The sequence below is a fragment of the Natrix helvetica genome, assembly GCF_964273705.1.
Source record: "Natrix helvetica genome assembly, chromosome: 8".
Taxonomy (NCBI): Eukaryota; Metazoa; Chordata; class Lepidosauria; order Squamata; family Natricidae; genus Natrix; species Natrix helvetica.
This window is the reverse complement of record NC_138559.1, coordinates 1,764,017-1,783,647: the sequence shown is the minus strand read 5'-3', so window position 1 is coordinate 1,783,647 and position 19,631 is coordinate 1,764,017. Positions and strand designations below refer to the sequence as shown.

General features: G+C 45.0%; 1 protein-coding gene and 1 long non-coding RNA gene across 2 annotated transcripts in view; one reads left to right on the top strand and one right to left on the bottom strand.

The window, feature by feature from the left end:
• ANTXR1 (ANTXR cell adhesion molecule 1) overlaps positions 1-19,631 on the top strand; it is a 141,799-nt gene that overhangs the window by 68,493 nt on the left and 53,675 nt on the right. Inside the window, exons 11-12 of the mRNA XM_081960986.1 lie at positions 9,736-9,805; positions 11,106-11,184. Of these exons, the coding sequence (XP_081817112.1) occupies positions 9,736-9,805; positions 11,106-11,184 (149 nt within the window). The remainder of the gene's footprint in view (positions 1-9,735; positions 9,806-11,105; positions 11,185-19,631) is intronic.
• LOC309396175 lies at positions 10,262-10,875 on the bottom strand. The gene is made up of 2 exons (XR_014176062.1): positions 10,791-10,875; positions 10,262-10,502 (listed from the first exon to the last, which is right to left on the bottom strand). It is a non-coding gene; the product is annotated as an uncharacterized lncRNA (long non-coding RNA).

Here is a 19,631-nt window from a genome sequence, read left to right as displayed (position 1 = left end):
GGAAAGAGAGAAAGAAAGAGGAAGGAAGGAAAGAAAGAAAGCAACCAACCCAACTTATCAAGTCAACTCTTCTTTGATGTTTTTTGAAGTCAATCAAAGTTGAAGAGGGATTGCTTAGCAACATGCACCATATATTAATTAATTGCATTCCATTTCCACTGAAGTAGTTGCTTGGTTCTCCCATCCTTTTTAAAACCCGCAGCACCCAGCGAGGCCTTTGGAGAACCCCAAGGGGTCTTGGGCCAGTGAAGACGATGCCTCCTTGCTCTGAGGTTTTGTGCCAGGGAAGGAGAACCAGGATTACAACCAGATTAGAGAGTCAGAGCTCCGTTCTCTTCGCCTAAGATTGCGGTTTCCAAACTTGGCAACTTTGAGGCTTCAACTCTCAGAATTCCTGAGCCAGGTTTGGCCTAAGACTGTGACGGCCAACCTGTGGCGTAGGGAGCCCTCTCTGCGGGCACCCGAGCTGTCGCCCCAGCTCAGCTCCACCGTGTATACGTGCATGTCTCCCACCGGCCAGCTGATTTTTGGGTTTCTGCCACACGTGTGTGGGGGCAGGGCACATGCGGGAGACATGCGCACCAGTGGGGGGGGCGAGGGGGGCGCGTGCACATGTGCAGGGAGCAGGGGCATCCAGTGGGCCCTCCTGCAGCCCATTTTTGGTCCCAGGAGGCTTTGGGGAGGCCTACTGGGCCCAAAATGGGGCACGGTGTGTGTGTGATGTGCACATGTGCAGAGGTGCACGGGGGGGAGTTGTGCCTGTATTGCATTATGGGTTTTGGCATGCATGTGTGCACTGTCATGCATGCGCGCACGCTTTCGGCACGTGATGACAAAAAGGATAGGTCATGACTGGCCTAAGACAAAGGAGGAAGATACAGATCCTTCTTATACTGCCAGATTTTTTTATAAGGATTTTTAATTAACTCTGACCTGGCAGATGGCCAAGGGAAGCCCTTCCTTCCAATCTGGTCTCTTTCCTAGAATGTTTTAAAGACCTTTGTGGAACTAGGAAGCTGATGCAATTCAGTCTTTTCTTTGGAAGCAGTCAGGAACTTTCCTTCTTTTCATACTCTGAGGGCTCGTATCAACCTGTTGTTGTCTTGTGGCATGTTATTTCTCCTTTGTTTTTTAAAAAATATTGTATTTTAATTGGAGTGGTGGGATCTGGTTGCATGTTGAGGCATAAGGAGGGAAGAGTCTGGAAGGATCCATTGGCCTCCTTGATTTTCAGCCAGCATTGTGGGTCAAAAAAATCATGATGACGGTTGTAATGATACAAGCAAAGTCCCGCCCCCTTTTAACATGCACAACAGAGGTGGGATTCAGCAGGTTCTGACCGGTTCTGGAGAATCAGTAGCAGAAATTTTGAGTAGTTCGGAGAACTGGTAAATACTACCTCTGGCTGGCCCCGCCCATCTATTCTCTGCCTCCCGAGTCCCAGCTGATTGGGTGGGAATGGGGATTTTGCAGTATCCTTCCCATGCCATACCCACCAAGCCACGCCCATCAAGCCAAGCCATGCCCACCATGCCATGCCCATCAAGCCACGCCATGCCCATCAAGCCACGCCCATCAAGCCACATCACACCCACCAAGCCATGCCCACAGAACCAGTAGTAAAAAAAATTGAATCCTACCACTGATGCACATCGCATGGTTCTGGAGCCATATTGTCTTTCCTGACTCCTTCACAACTCTGGATACTCTTGCTCTGTGATTCAGCATCAAGGCCAAGATTGCTCTGGATTGCCTTTCTTGTTTGGTAGCCTCATCAGTCTGCTTCTGCTTAAATGGGCCCTGGGAGGTCTTCAGAGGTTTTTTTGAGGTCTGGGGCCATCCCTGTCTTCCATTGGGCTTCTTGGGGTACTTATTTTTCTTTTTTCCAGCTTCCCTTACGTGGCCTTTTTTTTGAGAAGGGTGTCTGCTGGTAGGCCTTGTTCCTCTCAGCATGCTCAAGACAGCTTTTGGTCTGTCTGTCAGGCCTGCAGCCATCTTTTTCTTTGGACCTTTGGCCTGCCCCACTTTCCATTATTCTGCTATGCATTTTCTATGGTGGGAAAATGGGAAGTGGGATTGTAGGAATGAGATGATATGTAGCCATAACAACATTCCTTCTAGAAAGCCAAGGTCATCCTTTGTCTTTGCACCTCTGCACCTGACCAGAACTGGATGGGTGGAACTGCCAGCATGGCAGTGGGAGATTGGATCATATGGTGGGCTTGTGGGTGTGGGGGGGGCAAGACCTTGAACTTTCATCCGGGTGGGGGAAACCAGGAAGCTTTCAAATTCAGGTTTTCCCAGATGTGCCAACAAGGCTCCCTTAGTAAATTGGAACTTTGAGCAATTATTTGCCTCTGATTTACTTGTGGATGCTATTTGGAACTCTTACACTGTCTACCTCACAAGCCCACCACATTCCAGATGGGCCCATCACCATCCCCGTTTCTCCCTATCTGGATTCCCAATTTCAACATTTGTTTTGCAACCAACAATTTCCAGGAAGAAGTCAGAAGAAAATTATGTAAACGAATGCTTTGTTTGTGTGCCGGGAATTAAAAGAAGAAGAAGGAACGCTGTCTCGTGCCTGAGATGAAGAAAAAAAAAAACAATTTCGCTGAGCAAAATATTAACCCTACCGGCCCCACCCCTTAGCTGAACCGGGGTCCCGCCAGGAGCTCCAGACAACAAAAGAAGATTGGATGAAACGCAGGGGAGACCGCAGCCATCTTATGAAATATTCTCAGAAAGTGGAAACAGGAGGTCTTGAGTCACGACAGTGATAAATGAGATCAATGATGAATGAGACCAGCCAGAGAGTCTCGAGGCTGGGAAAAACACACCACTGACTATTTTTGTCTTGCTGTGATTTCATGCTTCCCGGGCAGATTATACCTCTTAATCTTGATGGCCCTGCAGGCTGAGGATGATGGGATCCGGAGTGCAACACCTCTTCCTGCTAGGTGTGCAGAAGGCCTACAGAGCCAGCCTCTCTCAACCAGATGAAGAAATTTTAAGAAGAAACTCATCTTTTTTTTTTTGATATGCCTAGAGGGGGAAAATATATTTAATCTATTCCTTGGGGACTTCACAAATGCCAATTATTTCTCCAACTCTAAAAGGCATACCGTACATACTTTGCAATGTTTTCCAATATTGAAAAAAAGCAACTTCTTCACTCTTTCTTGCTTTGCAGATCCACCATGGAAATAAAAGAGAGCTTTGAAACCTGGCACAGAACTACGAAAGTTGTTTGTTTGTTTTGATTGTTTTGTTTGAAAACTTTCCTCTTCAGTAGGTGAGACCCAGAATATTTTACAAGATTCCATTTAAAAACAAATACGGTTTTGGAGCGCTTAAGTGGAAAAACAGGAATGGCAAGAAATTTGTTTTGTTGGCTTCTTGTTTGTCCTTTTCACTAGTTCTGCTTGTCTATTACTTAGTCTATTTTTTTCATTTAGGGAAAAAGTTTCTGGGAGTGTGAGGACAGTTGTTTAAGGCTTCTTAAAGAAAGAAAAGGGAGGGAATAAATATTCCCGTGGCTTAGATAAACAAGAGAAGAATTCCAGATGTCTTTGCACATACCCTGCACATGTCAAGCTACGGTATATAAGCATTGGTGGTGCAGAGTTCATCTTTCCATTTTTCCTGCATCAAGTGAGGACGTGTTTGTCCAATTTTGCAAATTCATCAGTCTCCCGGATGAGGAAAGATACACCGTGTTCTTCTTTGGAGGCAGATTTCCTTGCCGTAGGAATTGCAAAAGAAATTGATATTAGGTGCACCAGGAGGGAAAAACAGTTGCCTCAGAATAACCCAGGAAGGAATGTGCTGGGGCAAGATCTGTTTTCACAAGAGAAGCCCCAAACCAAACAGATGAGCAGATGAGTGACAGGGTCCTTTTGGGCGCAATGGTCTACCTTCCAAAGTAAAAAAATACTCTATCTGCTATTGCAGACAATTATGGAAACTTGAGTAGAACAAAGCAGAACAAAACAGAACAGAATTCTTTATTGGACAAGTGTGATTGGACACACAAGGAAATTGTGTCCGCTGCATAAGCTCTCGGTGTATATATCCACAACAAAGTGATAGGTAGATATATTTATGATCATAAATCACAGTTACATTCATTAAACATGATATAACAAGTGATGATCATAAGATATCAATAGCAGAAGGTAGTAGGAAAGATTAGAAGATGAGAAAGATGAGAAGGATAATAGCAATAGCAATAGCACTTAGACTTATATACCACTTTAAGTGCTTTCCAGCCCTCTCTAAGAGGTTCACAGAGTCAGCCTCTTACCCTCAACAATCTGGGTTCTCATTTGACCCGCCTCGGAAGGATGGAAGGCTGAGTCAACCTTGAGTAGCAATGCAGCCTACTGCCTGGGTAAATATCTATAGACCTAAGACAGTGCTGTGGGAATTAGGTGTTCAGCAGAGTGATGTTGTGGGGGAAGAAACTGTCTAGTTGTGTCTAGTTGTTTTGTCATGCTGAAGAAAAGACTTTCAGACTCTTAACCCTGTAGGAGGAGAGCTTTATTAGTCTATGGTGGCAAGAAATGTTGGTCCATCGTGGCATGTAAGGAAGTCAGCCGCTGTTCAAAAAAGCCGATTCTTTTAATAAAATCTGGTAGTTGGACTCCAAACAGCATATTTTTGAGCTCTAGGAAAGGGGTGGGGCTTCGTTTATTTATTTTGGAAGGGGAAAAAAAGCTTGCTCTGGTGCAGACCTTCGCTGTTTTTGGGTTTTTTTTGCAGATGCCAAAGGATTTGCTGAGTGCAGTTGAGGTTTTCTTTTTTAGCTGCCTCCCGTTGTGACATGCACACATTTAGTGGTGGCATTGTGCTTGCAGGCTCACATAACTCTGACCATGAGGTGAAACCCCCACTTCTCTCAGCTTCCCTTCCCCAGTCTGCAGTGTCAGAATTATAATACTTCTGTTGGGCTGTTGCGATGGTTACAGATGTGTGTTTTGAGTGCTTATTCTCAGGTTGCTTCAAAGTTGCCAGTTGACTTCTCCCATAAAAAAAGTCAGAAATGCATCTGGATAATCAGTGTCCCGTCTCCCCCCCCCCAAAAAAACCATGTGCAAACGTTAAGCTATGTTTTAGTTTGCTTATAATGTATCCCAGACATGAGTAACTTCAGAATGGAAAAGTTGCTTTATCTAAAAATGACCGCATCTGTGTTGAGTGTCATTCTTATGCACCAAAGTAGGGTAGAAGATCCATTGCTCCTGATGAAAAGAAGAAGAATTGTTTACAAAACTAACCTTCAGAAGTCCAAAAGTCGCTTTTTCCAAGAGGCAACTCGACTTTCTAGTTTTTCTTTGAAGAGGTTTTGCATCTCATCAAAGAAACGTCTTGGAGGAGAAGCGAAACATCTTCAAAGAAAAAACAGAAAGTCCACTTTTGGGACAACCATGATCTGGATGGCTGAGAATCTCCATAGGCGTTTAACCCCAGCCTAGTCTAGAAAAGGGCTTATGTTCTGGAGCAGAAATACTAGCCTGATCCAGTACCATCCAATCTTCTTCCAACCACTATTTGGATTTACTAAAATACTTTGAGTTCCTGCTGCATCAGATTGAGCCCCGACCACCAAAGGTCTAAGGAAAACCAGTGTCAGATTAACCCAGAAGAAATAACAAGTGTTATTTAATCTGGAAAGAGATTAAAAGACTTCTTTTCTGGGTGGCTTTAAAAAAAATGAAACAAACTTATCAAGGCCAAAGATTACAACAATATTATGATCCTCACAATTCCACCTTAAAAGGGGGGGATCAGAACCTTGAGGTGATGATTGTGATCCTGTCCAGCTGTTCCTTCCATGTGTTTTTGGCCAAAAAAAGACGCCATTAATTAAAACATGACTTTGCTTACTCAGGCTCCATCCATGGATAAGTCTGTTCCAATAGAAACAGAAAGTTCATTGGAAGATTTAAAGATAAATCTGCACAGGTCCCTTAGCTATCTTTGGTCAATAATGAGCAGGATGAGGTCAGGACAGAGAGAGCAGAGGTGGACCCATGGATCTGTGTGCATGAGAGACACAGGAATGAATGAATTATTTGTAGCCGATGAAGAATAGATCACAAGCTGGGCGTTTTCTGGAACCAGCCAGGTGGGGTAGATAGCTGAGAGTATGCATTCTTCTGAGATTCACTGGTACAACTGGAAGAGACTGGAGAATAAGGAGAAGATCTGTTGTCTTGCACAGGTGGACTTTGACTTATCACCACAATTGAGCCCCAAATTTCTGTTGTTAAGTAAGGCAGTTGTTAAGTGAGTATGGCCCCATTTCCTACCACGAGCAGGAGCGGAGCGGAGTAGGAGCGGAGCATCCCAGAATTAATGAGAGAGAAGATTCTCGCTTCTTTAGCTGGCTAGAGATTGAAGCAAGGAGAAGAGGGCCAGGCCAGGAGATATGGGGGCTCCTTCCATGCTCTCGTACATGAGCATTTCAGCAGAGGCATGACGCTGACCCATTTTGCACCGTTCAGGGATGGGATGAAGCAGAATATTGCCTCTCGGGTTGAACAAAGGAAGACTTGCGGCGTTGACTGTCTGGCCAAAACTAAGGAACGGCCAAGCCAAAGTGGTCAAGTTAAAAATCCTACCAGCTGTTCCATCTCGTAGGCTTAATTACAGGGCGACCTGAAGATGGATAGTGCCCGGGAGGCTGCAGGGCAGTTGTGTGACAAGGAAAAGCAACAAAAGAAGTGCAGGAAGTGTGGAAAGACCTGGGTTCAGATTTCCACCCAGCCCTTCTGTCCTTCAGGGGAAGCCAATCTTCAAGGCTCAAACGGTGCGCAGGGGAAGTTCAAACAGGAGCTGCCATGAGGGACCTTTGTGGCAAGGAGAAATGTGTGAGGGGGAAATCTGTTTGTGGGCAGGCTTATTTCTTCTACAGAGAGTCCTTGGATTACAACAATCCATTTGGTGACCCTTGAAAGTTACTACAGCAAATTTGGCAACAAAAAGAAGAAACATATTCAATGTTAGAGAAATTGAAATTGGACGTTATATGTCTACAGGAAGTACATATCAGAAAACAACATAAATAATTTTGGGAACAAGGAAAATTTAAATACAATACAATACAATACAATACAATACAATACAATAGCAGAGTTGGAAGGGTCCTTGGAGATCTTCTAGTCCAACCCCCTGCCTAGGCAGGAAACCCTATACCGTTCCAGACAGATGGCTATCCAACATCTTCTTAAAGACTTCCAGTGTTGAGGCATTCACAACTTCTGGAGGCAATTTCTGTTCTGCTGATTAATTGTTCTCACTGTCAGGAAATTCCTCCTTAGTTCTAAGTTGCTTCTCTCCTTGATTAGTTTCCACCCATTGCTTCTTGTTCTACCCTCAGGTGCCTTGGAGAATAGCTTGATTCCCTCTTCTTTGGGGCAGCCCCTGAGATATTGGAAGACTGCTATCATGTCTCCCCTAGTCCTTCTTTTCCTTAAACTAGACCTACCCAGTTCCTGCAACCGTTCTTCATATGTTTTAGCCTCCAGTCCCCAAATCCTCTTTGTTGCTCTCTTTCTAGAGTTACATCGTGGCGACCAAAACTGAATGCAGTAATTAGGTAATTTATATATGACATTGGCAGATAAAGCCAAAAGGGAATAGCATTATACATTAGAAAGACAATACAATCAAATCAAATTTTTGAAGATGGGGAGGGGAGAATATTGATGGTGGAGGTAACAGTGAACTTCAGAAAGACATTATTAGTGGCAATATATGCTCCAAATGAGAAACAAGAAAGTTACTACTGCACTGAAAAAGTGACTTACGACCATTTTCAACAACCCTGTGGTCATATGATCCAAACTTGGGTGCTTGGCAGAGGGTTCCTATTTATGACGGTGGCCATGTCACGGGGTCATGAGATCATCTTTTGTGACAAGCAAAGCCAACGTGGAAACCAGATAGGCTTCACAACCGTGTTGCTAATTCAACAACTGCAGTGATTCACTTAAGTGGCAAGCAAGGCCATAAAATGGAGATAATTCACTTAACAACTAACTCGCTTAGCGATGGAAATTATTATGGGCTCAATGGTGGCCATAACCTGAGGACTATCTGTAGTGCAAGAATGGAGCAATTGGGATATGCTTCTGAGAATAGTTGTTGCCAACGGAAAGGAGGGAGGATGAGGAGGGAGGAAGAAAGGGTAAAGCAGAGGAAGGAAGGGTGGGGAATCTAGAGTAGGAGAGAGGGGAAGAAGGAGGAGAAGGGAGGAGGAGAGGGGAAAGAGAGGGGAAGAAGAAAGGAGGAAGGAGAGGAGGAACGAAGAAGGCAGAAAAGGGAGGTTGAGAAGATAGAAGGACCACGGTTGTTTCAAAATAAGAGGGAGGCATGGGGTGGCAAGAAAGTGACCCAAACTGAATTACTGTATATATGGGTATCAAAATAAATATAGAGACTAATAATGAATACACAAATGTTAAATAGCAACTATAAAATGTATACTTGTGAATGAACTTGAATGGGGAAAATAAAAAAAAACTATTTAAAAAAGAGAATAGTTGTTGCCAGGTGTTGGTGAATGCTGATGTGTCACCCAAACTCTGGCGTGTCACTTTTGACCTGTGCGTCCTAGCTTTGCAATCACGATTATAGTAAATTAACATGGGGAGTGTCCATTATTCACAAGCGCACATCAGCAGGGTTATTCACATTATGTGCACCATTTTTGTAAATCTTGGAAGAAATGGGACAACAGCGCTTCAGCTTCAGGATACAGTAAAACACCACTAAGAGAACGTGTTTGCAAAACTAGATATATTCCTGAAAGCAGAATTTACGTTTAACAATTAACACTGAAAAAAATCATTATGAATTAAATAAATTGCTAGCAGAAAGGTATAACCCTAACCCTAGCTTCAACCAAAGTCTGAAGGGACAGATCATTGTAGTCTACAAATATCTTGAGGGCTGAAATATGGACCTTGCTGTTATTAATTTCTAAAATAGGACAAGCTTCAACAGGTTGAAAATCAAAGGAAGAAGATTGGGCTGCATATGAGGAGGAATTTTCAAATGAAATGAGTAGTTGATTAAGTGGAACAGTCTGCCTGGTTTTGCCCAAACTTGGCAACTTTAAGACTCTAAGACTTCAACTCCCAGAATTCCCCAGCCAGCATGTCTTAAAGTTGACACGTTTGGAGATCTGTTGGGCAAACTTTATTAGATTCCTACACCAATTGAACTGGAATGGATGTCCAGTTCTTAACATTCTGTGATTTTTTTATGATGTGTAAATAAAATTTAACATTAAAAAAAAAGATTTAAAAAAGCGTATAAGTCAAGCTCAAACAATATGCAGGAATAGAATAAAACAGAGTTGGGTCATCAAATGGTGTGGAAATCTGTGTATGAATTGGGCCATCCCTTGAAGCCATAACCAAGTTTCTCCCTGTAAATAAGAATTGCAAAAATTTTAAACCAGGTTTTGGGTTAAGCCTTGATGTGTGAACCAATCCCCTTTTCTATCTTTCCCCATTGGTCATAAATATAGACCAACATCCTGTCAATTATCGAGTGAAGACGTTGATTCTGAGACCATGGTGAGTTCTGTTAATGTTTCAAAGGAAGAGGGAAACAGTGTGAAGTATAAAATATATTTGGATAATAAAGCTTCCTATGCCTTAAATTGTTCTTTCCAAAGTTGCTTCAAACTGAAACCATTTTCTCTGCTTCTCTTTCCAGATGAGAAACCCTTTGTGGTGGAGGACACCTACTTACTCTGCCCGGCACCTGTCTTACAAGAAGCTGGCATGTAGGTTTATGAAAAGGTTGTGTTTGCTGTAACTTTCGCCATTGAAGTTTCTTTTGCTTCTGTACTTTCTGATCTGCCCAGGAGAATTTTAGTCATTTGGGGGAAGGAAGCGACTGTTCTGAATAGCCTGCTATCCAAAGTGACCCCACCCCCCAGGATAGCCAAGAAGCAAAAGAGAGGGTAGAACATGGTGATGGAAACCCCCACCTCTTGCCCATTGCGGAAATGGGGCAGGGTTTTGATTGCAGCAATGTGGCCACCTTCTAGAATCGCCTTGCAGACCACTGGTCATTTGCATCCTTTTTAGAGGGTCCTTGAGGCCTCTTGGAGATTTATCTGTGTCCTCAGGGTCACCTGAGTGGTGCAAATGGTTCCTGTAGTCTGCAATTTTTTTTCCCTCTGGAAATCCATTCCTACTCACACACTATTCCAAGGGTCTTCATCCCAAATTTGATAGCTAAAAAATCCTTCAAAGACCCTCTAAAAGGATGCAAATGACCAAGAGGAAGCTTCTTGGATGAGAAGCAAAACGTCTTCAAAGAAAAACCAGAAAATCCAGTTGCTTCTTGAAAAAAAACCACCTTTGGGACAGCCATGACCTGGAGGACTGATTTCCAGAGAAAAAACTACGGGAACCATTTGCACCACTCAGGTGACCCTGAGGACTCAGATAAACCTCCAAGTGGCCTCAACGACCCTCTAAGAGGATGCAAATGACCAGCAGTCTGCAAGGAGTATCAATCCTTCCATTCCCCACCATCCAGTCAGAGCTGAAGAAGCTTCTTGGATGAGTCTGTAGAGATTCTCAGTCCTCCAGGTCCTGGTTCTCCCAGAGGTGCTTTTTCTGCACTTCTTTCCCTCTGGAAACCCATTCCTCCTCCCACACCATTCCAAGGTGGATAGCTAGAAGCCTATAGAGATTCTCAGTCATCCAGGTCATGGTTGTCCCTGAGGACTCAGATAAACCTCCAAGTGCTTCAAGGACCCTCTAAAAGGATGCAAATGACCAGCAAGGAGTATAAATCCTTCCATCCCCCACCATCCAGTCAGAGCTGAAGAAGCTTCTCAGATAAGAAGCAAAACATCTTCAAAAGAAAAAAAATAAGAAAGTCCAGTTGCCTCCTGAAAAAGCACCTTTGGGAAAACCAAGACCTGGAGGGTGGGAGAATCTCTACCGACTTCCACCTGGTTGAAGGTATCCGAGCTCCACAATGCAAAGAAGGTGTTGTGTTTTCAAGAGAAAGTGGACTGTGAATCTTTCACCCCAACGAGTCATTTCTCCTCCCCTTCCTTGTTTTAGGGAAGCTGCTCTCCAAGTGAGCATGAACGACGGTCTCAGCTTCATCTCCAGCTCCGTTATCATCTCCAGCACACACTGCGTAAGTTTGCTTGGAAATCTACCCTTTTTGCTTAAGCGCCCACTGGAAGAAAAAAAAAATGAATTTGAAGCGGAGGATCATGGAGAGGCCGCCCATACTAGGATTTCAGGCCTGGCTGCCCTTGAAAAGCATCTGATGAATGATTCTTTTAAAAGAAGCTATTTTTCCTTTGCTAGTTCAGTGCTTTATAAGAGGCAGGTTCTTCCTCTTTTGAACTGGGAGCTTCTGTTAGGTCCCCTGCAGGGGTGCCAGGATTTCTGCAACCACGAGAGTCAAATAGGTAATAGGGTACATAGAAAATTTTAGTAGCTCCCATGTTAGCAGTAGAGATCCCCCAAATCTCACGCTTCTACAATTTTAAAAAATAACCTGTAAAGGATAGCATAAACAGAATTCTTGCTTTATATCAACAACATATTCAATCATCTCTTTCTTTGTCACTTTCTAATATATCAACAATTACAATAATATTTCAGATATATTTATTTTTGTGACGAGCCTTTTCGATATTGCTCTGCCCCCCCTCCCCATATGAGGCACTGAGAACATCTTGAACCCAGGCAGGCAAAGAAAGAGAATGCTAATGCCTTCTATTGCAGATTAACAGAGTTGGAAGGGACCTTGTAGGTCATCTAGTCCAACCCCTCCATCCCAAGCAGGAGACCCGACACCATTTCTGACAGATGGCACTCCAGTCTCTTCTTGAAAGCCTCTTTAGTACAGAAATCTCCAAACGTGGCCACTTTAAGACTTGTGGACTTCAACTCCCAGAATTCCTCAGCCAGCAAGTTGAAATCCACAAGTCTTAAAGTGGCCACGTTTGGAGATGCCTGCTTTAGTAGATACAGATACAGATTAACAGAGTTGGAAGGGACCTTGTAGGTCATCTAGTCCAACCCCCACACACAAGCAGGAGACCCGACAACATTTCTGACAGATGGCAGTCCAGTCTCTTCTTGAAAACCTCCAGGGATGAAGCTCCCACAATTTCTGAAGTTTATCTTCAAAATTTACCTTCAAACACTATTGCATTTTTCTCCTGTGGGTTGTGGAGTAGTACCTGTGTCACTAAAGGGAAGCAGTGGCTCAGTGGCTGAGCTTGCCGATCAGAAAGGTTGGCAGTTCGGCGGTTCGAATCCCTAGCGCCGCGTAATGGAGTGAGCTCCTGTTACTTGTCCCAGCTTCTGCCAACCTAGCAGTTCGAAAGCACATAAAAATGCAAGTAGGAAAATAGGAACCACCTTTGGTAGGAAGGGAACAGCGTTCCGTGCGCCTTTGGCATTGAGTCATGCCGGCCACATGATCACGGAGACGTCTTCGGACAGCGCTGGCTCTTTGGCTTTGAAACAGAGATGAGCACCGCCCCCTAGAGTTGGAAACGACTAGGACATATGTGCAAGGGGAACCTTTACCTTTACCCACATCACTAGTAATGTATTTTTATTTAATTATAATGCAGGCAGTCCTTGACTTATAACAGTTCATTTAATGACCGTTCAAAGTTACGACAGCTCTGGGAAAAAAATCATTTATGACCGTTTTTCACACTTGCAACCATCCCCCCATGGTGATGACATCAGAACTCAGATGCTTCGCAAATGACTCACAGGTCACAATGTCCTGGGGTCACGCGATCACTTTTGCGACCTTCTAACAAGCAAATTCAATGGGGAAGCCAGATCTACTTAACCGTATTATTAATTTAACAACTGCGATGATTCATTTAACAATAGTGGCAAGAAAGGTTGTAAAATGGAGCAAAACTCACTTAATAACCACCTCGCTTAGCAACAGGAATCTTGGGCTCATGGTCGTAAGTCGAGGACTATCTGTATGTATGTATTACCTGAAGACCTGCGTAGAATACATTTGCAGGGTTTATATATTTATATGGCACCTTGGCGGAAATCTTCATTCGTTTGTGAAGTGCTTTACAGGAGGATGGATTGGCAGCCAAAATAATTTAGCTTGGATTTATATATATTTCAAACCAGAGCACGGAGATCATTTCATACTTTTGGTCCTTTGGGGATTTTGCAATTCAAGAAAGCAAATTAGGGAAAGTCTGAATAAAAGATGAGTTCACAGGTAGAAAACAAACTAACCGACCAAATGAGGGAATGTATGAGGGAATAGTTGAAAAATTAAATAGTTGAAAAATTTGTCAAAAAAAACAGGCATATGTGTTAGATCCTAGTACTCTTTTCTTACAAAAAGAATCCATGGAGCCTAAGTGACAAGAAACAGATGCAGAGTTTGAATCACAGCATTTCCCACTTGACATAGCAATTGTTGCTACGATCCTCTGAAGTTGGACCTGCTGTAGGATCTCCCTTGCCTCTGACACTGAATCCTTGTGATTATTAAGCGAAATGAGCTGATCATAGCCACGTTTCTTAAACTGCTTCACTATTCCTTAGAAAAGTGGAATTACAGGCACTTCTTCAAGCCTCATAGATGAGCCAGCCGGGGCTATAATTCATCAGAAGAACTTGGGGGTTGTATAACAAGGCCGACATTTCCCAAAATTGGATTCCTTTTTTTTATTTTTATAAAAGGAATGTTTAAGTCTCTGAATTTGTCTTTGATATCTGCAGGTGGCTGTGGGGTAGGCAAGCAGTGACATGAGTACTTTGAAGTTATTGAATGTCTACTACAATAATAACTTATCGCTTACGTTAGGCGACTAATGCAAAGTACAAAATTGTGTTCTGTGCTCATTGACGTCGGGAGGAGTATGCTGCTACTTTCATGTCATGGTGGTTTTTAAGGGGCGCCAATGTCAGTGTTGTGGGAAGCACCCAACTTGGCCGGCATGTGGTCTGTGGTTGGAGGTGTGCGTAGGTGTGTGATTATGTTCATTTGTCAGGTTCCCCGGCAGTTGCTCCAATAATCAACAGTTATTCTTTCCCAAGTACAATGTTCTCAGACTCTTCTTTAGCAAGATTTGTTGAGATAAAAGGGAAATGGAATTCCAGTGCCCAAAATATCCACCGTTTAATTCCCCGTGTACATTAGAATGAAAATGTTTTGAGGCTTTTTCTGCCTTCTTGTATCGTGGTAAAGGGGAAACCGAAGTGATCCTGGGGAGCCCTTTAGTTCAGTGATGGCGAACCTTTTGGGCACTGAGTGCACAAACTGGAATGTGTGTGCACGCTGGAGCACCGGAAACCCAAAGATCAGCTGGCCATCACATGCATGCCTGTTTTTGGCTGTTTTCCGGGACTGTTTTCGGGCTGTTTTTGGCCCAGAAAATGGCCTGGAAATGACCTGGTTTTTAGCCGTTCCCCAAGCTGTTTTCAGGCCGTTTTCTGGTACCCACGAAAACCAGCTGGCTGGTGGGCATGTGGATGCTGGAAACCAGAAGAACAGCTGGCAACAGTGCACGTGCCCACAGAGAGAGCTCTGTGTGCCACCTGTGCCACGCATGCAATAGGTTCGCCATCACAGCTCTAGTTGGTTGTTATCTGACATAACCATCTCCATCTTTATCAACCTGGGAATCAGGTCTTGCATCTTGCAGAGTCCAGTCGTGGGAACCCTTGTAAAAAAGATGCAGACAAATTGGAATGGATGCAAAGGAGACAACAAGAAGAATCAGGGGACCAAGACTTGCACGTATAAGGAGAGATTGAGGAAACCGGCTCTGTGTAACTTTGATGGGAGAAATTTTGGAAGAAAGATGGCAGCACAGTTTCAATACCAGAAAAGTAAAGCTATTGGGCAAGACCTTCTCCATCATTCCAGAGTGAAGGACACACGGCAGCAGATTCTGACTCAGAAAAGTTCCTGAATTTCAGAGCAAACAGGCAGCGGGAGACCTCTTGGTCAAAGGTATTCAAGGAGAGGCTGGACCACAATCTCTTGGGACGCTTTTGTTTGCACTCCTGTATCATGCAAGAGGGAGTAATTCCATGGCCTTGATGGCCCCTCTCAACTCTAGGATTCCATGTTAGGACTGAGCTCAAAAGGAGACCGTGACTTTATCCCTTAGGCCAATGATGGCGATCCTTTCTGTCCTTGTGTGCCAAAATTGTGTGTGTGCGCACGATGGCACGTGTGTGCGCGCCCCACACCTACAATGCAATGCACCCCGCTCACCTGCGCATGCCCGCACGACACACCACCCCCACCCGCAGCATGTATGTGCATGCTGGGGGGAGAGTTTTCCCCCTCCCCGGGCTCTGGAGCCTTTCCTCAAGCCTCCCTGAGGGCAGTAACGGCCTCCGCCGGCCCCCACAGCCCATTTCCGAACGTCCAGTAAGCCCGTTTTTCGCCCTCCCCAGGCTCTGGAAGCTTTCCTGGAGCCTGGAGAGGGTGACAATGGCCTCCCCGGCCCTCCAGAGAGGCCAAAAATTAGCTGGCTGGCACGCACATGTGCACTGGAGTTTTGCATAGGGCAACGACTCGCGTGGCCGCAGAGATGGCTCCGTGCGCCACCTGTGGCACACGTGCCATAGATTTACCATCATGGCCTTAGGCGCTGCCAGCTCTACCGGTAGGCAGCCCTTCTGCCATCGCTTTCCCAATCCATCACCTGGGATGACTGTGCCATTGAACCTCAGGTGGGAAGTTCTCCAGAGTAGCCGTGCACCCCAATGGCTATACCCAAAGTTTCCGGCATCAAAGGACGTTGAGACATCCTGCAAATGTCCTCTATATAACCCACAGCCACGAACTCCACCCAGACACTCCCTCGCACTGATATTGTTGCATAGCTGGCTCGGGAAATGTCTGCAAGCCGACGATCAAGCTCAGAGAGTGCCAAGAACTCCATAACCCATGGGGATGGCCACCTGCAGTGCATTGTTTGGCCGTTGCCAAGACGGAAAGCAGATCCTGCCTTGCTCGGTCTCTGCACACCCATCTCAGGGGGAGTCTGAAGAAGTAGCTTCCAAGACACATTCTCCATGGACATCGAAAACGCTGATCAGCCAGGAGTCAAACTGAGCGGGGGAAAATATTTGCTCATGTTCCGAGCACTACAACAAGGCCCTAGCCTGGCACAAAAAACTCCAGGGCCCCTGTGGTTTTGCAAACAAGGCCCTTGCACCCCGTGTTTCTCGGATAAAAATAGAAGGATGTTTTGTCTGGCAACACAAGAAAAAGAACGAATGAGATGTATATTTCAACTGCAGTGGCCAAGGGCAGATTTATTTTGTAGCTTAAACTCTTGTATAAGATCTCACCACTCACATTATTTTGGAAAAGTTCTGTAACTCTACAAAGTGTTCAGGCTTCGTTTCTTTTGGCTGGCTCGAATTTAGTGCACAATGAATTTCATTTCAGATTTAATTATTCCCCCTCCCTATTTATTTCCAGGTTTTTAAATGAAATAAGCAAACAGCTTTCGAGGGGGGGTCCACTGGGTGGGGCCATGCAGTCAAAATGACGGCTGCAAGGATGCAACACATGAAAGCTAAACCATGGTTTGATTGTGGTGTCTTGGTCACCATCTTGTGGAGGCTTGGAGACTCTGGAAAGAGTGCAGAGAAGAACAACAAAGAGGATTTACAGGGCTGGAGACTAAAATATATGAAGAACGGTTGCAGGAACTGGGTATGTCTAGTTGAATGATAAGAAGGACTAGGGGAGACATGATAGCAGTCTTCCAATATCTCAGGGGTTGCCACAAAGAAGAGGGAGTCAAGCTATTCTCCAAAGCAGCCGAGAGTAGAACAAGAAGCAAAATGGGTGGAAACTAATCAAGGAGAGAAGCAACCTAGAGATGAGGAGAAATTTCCTGACAGTGAGAACAATTAACCAGTGGAACAGAAGTTGCCTCCAGAAGTTGTGAATGCCCCAACATTGGAAGTCTTTAAGAAGATGTTGGATAGCCATTTGTCTGAAGTGATGTAGGATTTCCTGCCTTGACTAGAAGACCTCCAAGGTCCCTTCCAATTATATTATATCGTATTATTATAAATCATGTATGGTTAAGGGTACTAGGTATATCTAGCTCTAATGAAGAGAAGGATTGGGGGAGGGGCATGATAACTGTCTTCCAGTACTTGAAGAGGGGTCACAGAAATGAGGGAAAACTGATTTATGTAAATCCTTTGTAAATCGAAGGGAGATGGGAAGAGCAATCTCTTCAAGACAAGATCCTGGAGCATCGTTCCAGCTCAGGGACTGCGCATGATCTGCACACCAAATCTCCAAACTCTGTCTCCCAGCCTTTCCTCAGCCTTACTCCGAAAAACTGGTGGATCATTTGTTCTGATTGGATACCATCTTCCTTTCTTCAGTTCCTTGAAATATGAAATTAACCAGCCTGGCTTTTGATGCACTGAGAGAAGAAGGCTTGGAACTGCAAAACCCTGGAGTGGATTTAAGAGAGCCCCCCCCCCCTTTCCATCTGATCAAGAGTTTTCCTTTCAAGAGGAACTTCCATGGGTGCCAAGAAGATTTTCATGTGTAATGTGAGCATCTCCTCAAGAGCTGCTTTTCATTTGGGCCTTGGCAGGGAGAGGAAGACTCCTTCCTCTTCCTCCTCCTCCCAAGGGCCACCCAGCCTTCCTCTTCTCCAGGTCAAGAACTGAGCCTGCAAATTCGTGCAATTAACAGCTTCATTCCCCCTTCTGATCCTCTTGTGACTCTTTCTCCAGCTGCAGCAGACAACTCCTCCGGCGAGGGGATCTCAGTAGCAAGATGTGGGGTGACTTTGGGCTTACAAATGACCCAACCTGGGCTCTGGACTGGAGGAGACATTTCAACCTCTTTTGCCAAGCCACATGTGCACACTATGGCTGCTTCTGTTCCCCACATCCTTTATCTTGTGTTGAGTCCCTTGGAAATCTATGGCTGAATATCTCTATTTGTTTTAAGACACCGGCCTTGGAGAGCTGACAGGCTGATATCTGCAAAACTTGGCAAGGAGCCTCAGAGAGTCACGAACCAATTAAGTGGAGTAATTGTCTCCTGCAAACTCCACTCCCCTTTTGCTCCTCTGTTATTTCCTCTGGGATCATCCACCTGTGGCCTTACTCCCAAGTCGACCTATGTTCTTTAGCTATTCCCTTCGTCTGGCAACTCTGCACATGTGTACACTGGGAACAGACTCCAGCTGTTCCTCTACCTCACTGATGTCTGACTCCGAAGGCAGCTGATAACTGGCATACGGCTCTGGCCCCCTCTCTGCCTTCAACACAGAGCCCTCATCAGAGCCTTCCCCAGATTCCAGGACTGACCCATGTTCCTCCTCAACCTCCTCATTGTCCGAATCTGCTGCGAGCTCCTCTGGCCACTAGCGGGCCGTAACAGGGATCTTGAAGGGTCTTCTAGAGTAACCCCCTGCTCAAGCAGGAGACCCTCTACCAGGAGTTTCCAACTTTGGCAATGTTAAAACCTGTGCACTTCAACTCCTAGAAGACTGGCTGGCTGGGAATTCCGGGAGTCGAAGTCTACAGATATCAGATAACAGATTAACAGATTAATTGAGTTGGAAGGGACCTTATAGGTGATCTAGTCCATCCCCCTGCTCAAGCAGGAGACCCTACACCATTTCTGACAAATGGCAGTCCGGTCTCTTCTTGAAAGCCTCCAAGGATGAAGCTCCCACAACTTCTGAAGGCAACTTCTGTTTCTTGGGTTGATTCTTCTCTGGCCTTCAGGGGCTTTGGAAAATAGCGCTCCTGCCCTGCATCCTTCTGGACAAACGGCTGTTCAGTCTCTTCTTAAAAACTACCAGCGATGGAGCACCCACAAATCCCAAAGACAAGCCGTTCCACTGATTAATTGTTGACTTTAAAGAACCATAATGGAAAGCTGGAAGCCGAAATATGTCCCAGAAACCTAGCTGGGTTCTTGTTCAGGGCACCTCCCACCGAATGGTCCTCTCCCAAAGCCAGGGGTCCCTTTGCCAAGGGTGGAAAATGATGCTGAGACCTCGCAGCCTCACGATTGGCCAGGGATTTCGCTCTGAGCCAGCCCACCTGTCTGATTCAAGCAAGCCTCGGCTTCATTACTAGCTGGAAACGGGACGGTTTCGTGTAATGTTCCCTCGTGTGGGCTTTCACATCAGCTGCATGTCCTCTCCTGGAGATCTTTGGCTTCAAGAGGCACAGAAAAGAAAGTGGAAAGTTGACAGTTCCCCGGGCTGCCCAAAGAGATCCTTTAGGGATTCAGGATGGATTTCTTTTCCTCCCAAATCTCCTTCATCCGATGGTGCCAGAGGATGCTTGGAGCCAAAGGCAACTGGCAAAGTTCTGAAAAGTCTTTTGGCTTCTGCTGATGTTTCTGTTTATTTAAGCCCAGCACTGTTTACATATGAACAGAATTGCCAACCTCCAAAGATAAATGTTGTACAACTTGCTGCAGGAAATTAAGAATATATGTTCTGAAATAGAACCCCTGGAGCCATTTCATCCTAAGGTCTTCTTACACGTGAATGGAGATTGAAGGTCCACCACCTGCCTCACCCCAAAACCTTGAAAGTATCATGGTTG